The sequence below is a fragment of the Phoenix dactylifera genome, unplaced genomic scaffold (assembly GCF_009389715.1).
Source record: "Phoenix dactylifera cultivar Barhee BC4 unplaced genomic scaffold, palm_55x_up_171113_PBpolish2nd_filt_p 001851F, whole genome shotgun sequence".
Classification (NCBI taxonomy): domain Eukaryota; kingdom Viridiplantae; phylum Streptophyta; class Magnoliopsida; order Arecales; family Arecaceae; genus Phoenix; species Phoenix dactylifera.
In genome coordinates this window covers 44,628-50,839 of record NW_024069142.1, presented here as the reverse complement: position 1 = coordinate 50,839, position 6,212 = coordinate 44,628, and the positions used below count along the sequence as shown (strand labels likewise).

Sequence of the window (6,212 nt, the reverse complement as noted above, 5' to 3'; positions counted from 1 at the left end):
GTTTCTCTTGCGGTTGGAAAATGCCGTTAAATCCTTATTAAAACCGTTTCTGAAAGTATACTTTCCCCAGTGATTATCTAAGTTTTAAAACAACGATGGTACATTTGGCAGTGACTTGGCCGCAGTTGTTACGACCGCTGGGAAAAATTTGTCCAGCTGCTTTCCATACGTTTTTTCTGGTAACCTGAGTAGGAAAGAAATACAACAAAGTAAAGGACATCAAAAAGGAAAACTATCAAGATTTACGAGTATAAAACATTCCCCGAACATCTCGCAATAGAATCTGAGATAACTCATAAGGCAAGTCGAAGTAGAGAAGGAAGTTCAGATTCGCTCTTCTAGCAGCCAGCCAATATATATATATAGATGTAGATATATATATATACTTATTATTCAGAAAAAAAGAATCATATTAATGGTGTCATTAATACGGGTGTCTATCTGGCTAATGAAGAGCTCAAGCACAAAATAAGCCTCCATTTTCCTTGCATACTAGAATGTAACCAACATGACGAATGGATATGAATTTTTATTTAGTTTTGGATTGCTCCATAATTGTAATATAGCACTGTAACAAATTATACTTAAAATATTATGTTGTTTTGTTAAAACCATCATGGTACAATGATTATGGTTTTGTAAGAGCTATTACTTGTGCCACGGAGTAGATTACATATGTGTTGGCTAAAGAATAAATTATATTAAATTTAATGAATAGATGTGTGGATTGGCTTGAGTTTGAGTTAAGATAGAATGACAGGCATATAATCATTATTTATCATTTTAAAAATATTATTGTAACTGTTTGTGCTGCATTCTTATGCCATATTCAAGATGGCCCATGAGAGACGTGCTTGTTCAACCATATGATGGCTAGGGGCGCCAATAGGTCGAGCCATGAGTGACTCAGCCTAATCTGATATTTTATTTGGATTCTAATATTGGACCTAAACCCAATCCAATAGAAGATCGAAATAGGTCGGTCGGGTCCACCATTATAATTTTTGACCCAACGGGTCATTCAGGTCTGGTTGGATCCATGTATAACCCGGACCCAACCCAAAAAATTTGGATCCAAATTGAGTCGAGTCCAGTTCAAGTCAACCCATCCATAGCTTCATAACTTGTTTGCACCCCTACGGGCCCAAATAATTTTATAAATTTGGGTCGGGTCGGATCGGAGCAGGTCGTAAGATTGAAAACACCAAAATTATGCAAATTTTAAACTGGGTCGGGTCGGATCGAGTCGGGTCTGAATTCAGTAAACCCATACTCGATCTGAAAAATGGAACGAGTCCAAGTTTAAGACCCGATTCGGCCCCACGGGTCCTCCAAAATGGGTTGAGTTAGGTCTAAGCAGGTGCGGTCAGGTCATGGATCAACCCGACCCATTTGTAGCCTTAATGATGGGGGTAAAAACATTATTGGTATAATAGAGTTTAAGATGGCTATCCCAAAAATAACTAAAGCCAAAGTAATAGACTTCATAAATAAGCTGATCGACTCTATTAAAAGGTATTATGCTAGATAGAAAAGGTGAATATAAACTACTACAAGATTGACCGAAAGAAGATCCAATGTTAGGATTAGAACCGATCAAGTATGATAATCAATATAATCCATGATTTGATATGCATGACAGGAAGAAAAATAAACTGATGGGGACGCAAAAGAAAACAATGATAAAAGAACAGCTGATCCAGCACTTACTTCCACATCTCATCTGTCTTTATCCTTTATTTGAACAACAATAACGAGAGGCACTAATTATTTATCAATATGACCTCGTCATGAAACAGATGATATCTTGTTTATATTTTTTTCTCATAATATTTCTCAAACAACTGCAGTTTGTTTGCATTTTTAACTCCCGACTGGTGTAAATGATGTGAGGTTCCTAAACCCCTCCCATGTCTTCTCCCACACCACGGCCACATAGTTCGCCATGGCTTCGCCATCTTTGGTCTCTACAACAAGCCTATAATTAATTCCAGCCACCACCTGGGTCTCACCCTTCACCACTTTACTCAAAGTAAGGTTGGTGTTCGCCAGCTTGTTGTGCTCCGACACCGCGAATTCTGCAATCTCTTGGACATGGGGATCACTGATATCCTTGATCGGCTTCCAGCCCCCAACAAGAACCTTGCTTGCAGCTTTACGGGCTGCCAGGGCTCTCGGAGGTGAATGAATGGCTATGAGAAGAAGAGGGAGGAGAAGAAGACGAAGGGATCGCAGGGTAACCATCACGGTGGCGATTTTTTGTCCTGGGGTGAGGCGAGAGGAGGCTGCGGTGGGGGGTAAGGATGGGCGGGTGGGGGCTTTTATTACGGTGGCTGGGAGGAGCTGTGGATGATTAGAGTGCATTAAAACAGGGAGAGCTTTGGTTTTGTTTTGTCGCGTGGATAGCGCTTTATGGGGACAGTGGGTACCTGGAAGGTGGACCTAGCACCAGCCCATTACTGCGAGTCTTTATATGATATGTGGTGGTGTAATAAATAAGAGATTGGTGATGGATTGGCGATGGGTTGGCTTCCATGGAAACCATGTATCATAATTTAATGTGTGATGATGCAATGGGTGAGGAGAGGCTTCGATGGAAACAATATATCATTCATTTAATGTGCGATGATGCTGTACACAGTTACACCTTGCATGCTTACCATCTCAATTTTGGATTATTTGATAGGCAATCAAATTTCTAATCAAATTATGTTTGTGTATATAAATATTTTGGAAGGAGGCTCTTGCTAGTGCACGCCAAAAAATTTCTTGAGCCTGCTTGTTCATTTTTCACAGTTCTTAGTAAATACTATTTTAATTGCTCAAATTATTCTGTTTTTTTTTTTAGTTTTTTTATTCTTCTATGCCGGTTTAGATAAATCAGAACCCGGGGGCTACCCACTGGAATGATGGAGATATTTTGGATACTTATCTAAACTCCGTCAAATACAATTCGCCGGTCTTCGCTTAAAAGACAAATCCAGTTGCATGATTTTGCCGACATGCTAGGGACTGGTAGGTATCTAGGCTACGTGCCCACGGATATTCGCGTTTAATGAAAACCTTGCTTGGCTAACTGACGTAAACTTTGTCAAAAACAATCCACTCATCTTGACTAAAGGCAAATCTAGCTCTACGACTTTGTCGCCATGCCAAGGTCCGACGGGTGCGCATTGGTTGTTTTTCCGGTTTGGCTGCATAACCAGTGGATTCTGACCTTCCGAGTCACATTAAGTCCGGAAATTCTGCTATCTAGATGCCTTCCAAACTGTGGAAAGGTTTCTGGGCCATTTGCGAAAACCGTGTCTGAATGGACAATGGATCGGCCTTTGTAGGCCGTACTAAAATCTTATTTAGGATTATTGTTGGCAGCAGGACTTTGAAAGTAGAGTTCTGTTATTTTTTTTTTACTGTTTGATAATTATATTTTCAAATGATGTACATTTTATATATCTATTTAGTAATTAAATTAAAAAAATATTTTTAGCATGATAAAAAGACAACAAAAAAAATTATATGGTATTGTATAGTATAGTATAAGTATAATATAAAATCTTGTTACAATGCATTTTTCTTTCCGTACAAGTACAAAATCCTAATTTTTTATTTAAAATTGAATAACTTTAGATGGATGACTGGATGCCAATAGTATAGATTACCATATTTGATTTTTATTGTAATTAAATCTAAAATCCTATCCTTTTTGAGTTGTTCCCTCTTATCTTTTATCTTGTTTTATCTCTCTTATTGGCAAGTCCACTATTGCCTCCTACCTCTGTGCCCTCCCCAACCTTGCAACTACCTACAACCTCGATCTTCTTTCTCTCCTCTGTTCCTCTTCCTTCCGTTATCTATGCTGGCTTCCATCCTTAGAATCTTGATCGATAATGCAGAAGGGGTGGGCGGCAACGACCTTGATGACAGTGATCGTGGCTGCAGTCGATGCCAACTAGAGAAAAGACCCAATTCCACACTACAAGGAAGTAGCCATGGGGGCAGTTTGCAGCAGAGATCGAGAAACCCTAGAAGAAGACCCAGTATTTGTCTCAACACCTCCGACTCTCTCAAGCATGCCATCAATGCCCTTTGTGGTCCCAAGGCTATGAATGACATTTAATGGTATCGAAGCAATAGGTTTGATCATGAGTAAAACTTTAAGTTTAATAATGAAAATGGGTAGTTAGGTCTCGTTCAGTTAGATTCCGCATGGTTGAAAAGAAAGGATAGATTTTTTAAATTGTACTGATGGTCAACCATGAAAATTAATTAATATTAATATTTTGATGGGTGACAATGGACAATAAAGAGAAGGAAGTGTTGGCAAATTTTAGAAAGAGAGGAGCAAGAGCAACTACGAAAGGAGTTGCCAGCCAGCCAGTTGGGCAAGCTCCTAACTCGACAACGACCCAGGCTGACATTGGTGGAGTATGCTGGATGGTAGCTCAGCTTCTTCAGCAACAACAGAAGTTGCAGGCCGTTTCCGGACCTGCACTGCCTATGGAGTCTTATTACTATAGATTCTGGAGGCTTAACCCACCCATGTTTGATTGTGGACCTGATCCTCTAGCTACTGAGACCTGAATTCGGGAGATGGAGAAGATGTTCGATGTACTGCAGTATCCGAGAGTGTGAAGGTCAGATTGGCTATGCCAATATTGAGAGAAAATGCAGAATTCTGGTGGACGGCCATGAAAGCTGCAAATGAGAATGAAGATGATCACTTGACATGGGATGAGTTCAAGAAAATATTTTATGATCAGTATTTTTCCAAGTTAGAAAAGTTAGCAAAAGAGAACGAATTCTTGTCTTTGAGGTAGATGGATGACGTGATAGTATTGGAGTATGCAAATAAATATAATGAGTTAGGCCGCTTTTGTCCCCAACTCTTGGTGTCCGAAAGGAGAAGGCTAATAGGTTCAAACAAGGTCTGAGATATTCAATTCGATCTCGTTTGTCATCTCACATCTTCAGTAGTTATAAAGATGTGCTGGAAAGAGTACTAAAGGTTGAGTTAGAATTGAAGAGATCAGAGAAGGAAAGGGGTAACAAGAAGAGGCCCAAACCTGTAGGAACTCAAAATGACCAACGCGAAGATTTAGAAAATAACTCTAACAAAAAGAACAGATTAGACACTTGCGAGTATTGTGGCAAGCTTCATGCTGGACCTTGCCTCAAGAAGTTGGGAGCTTGCTATGCATGCGGTCAGTCAGGACATTTAGCACGAGACTGCTCGAATAAAAGGAAGAATGACTATGGATCTGCTAAATCTAATGCTCGGATTTTTGCATTAATCCAGCAGAATGCTAGTGCAAGTGATCAAGTAGTGACAAGTATCATCCTAGACAACTTTATAAATGTTTATGCACAAATTAATTCTTCAATTCCCTTGCATCTTCTAACTTTCTACCCCTTTAGAACGCATATTCGAAGAACTAGGCCAACCTTTATGTGTTATCATTTCTCTTAAGAAAGTTATTTTATTATAGATATTTTGTTTTTAAAAAAAATTATCACTTAGATAAGGAAGTTAGGGTTAATACAAACTAGTCTAGGGTTTTAGAACTTAGAAGAGTTGGTAAGATCAGAGTTGCACGGCAAAAGTTTGGTGGAGTAGGAAAGACTAAGTATCCTTATATATTAATAAACGAAGGTATGTTAAATTTTGAGGATGAAATTTCTTTTAAGGCTTCCTTTAGGAAATGATCTCTAAGGCTTGATCTTTGGAGACCATCATCATGGAATCGTAGCCCTCATAAAGCTGCCCTGGGATTCGATAAAATGCTTCCTTTGGATGGTGGGACTGAGGAAAATTATTCAAAATAATTAAAAATAGTTGGAGTGATGCCACTCAATCGCTTGTTCATTAGGCTACCAAGTAGCCTCAGGAATCAATGATTTTTGACCTCAGCTGCATTGAAATTGAGGAGTAAGTAGCCTTTGGATGGAAAAGACAAACTAAAAAGATTTAATGCTAAATCTGATGAAGTTATCTTTCTTCGATAATTTTCTTCTAGCAAGACATATAGAGTGTTTAATAAGAGAATTCTAGTAGTAGAAGGGTCCATTCATATTGTTTTTGATGAACTAATGATTTTCTACAAGAAAGGAGAAGGCTTTTGATGATGATGCAAATTCTTTGGGCAAAGAAATACAAGACTTTACCATAAAAGATATGTCTATACAAGGTGTAAGAAAACATAAAAAAAAAAAAT

General features: G+C 38.7%; 1 protein-coding gene across 1 annotated transcript; it reads right to left on the bottom strand.

Annotated features, from left to right (window-relative positions):
* Window positions 1-1,601: 1,601 nt before the first annotated feature.
* On the bottom strand, window positions 1,602-2,318 carry LOC103722511 (cysteine proteinase inhibitor 1-like). Its single transcript, XM_008813101.4, has one exon. It carries the CDS (start codon window positions 2,242-2,244, stop codon window positions 1,864-1,866), a length of 381 nt encoding a protein of 126 aa, XP_008811323.2. The 5' UTR covers window positions 2,245-2,318; the 3' UTR covers window positions 1,602-1,863.
* Window positions 2,319-6,212: the final 3,894 nt, after the last annotated feature.

What these genes read in the sequence shown, in the direction of transcription:
- LOC103722511 (XM_008813101.4), bottom strand. Translation starts at nt 2,244, where the DNA reads ATGGTTACCCTGCGATCCCTTCGTCTTCTTCTCCTCCCTCTTCTTCTC.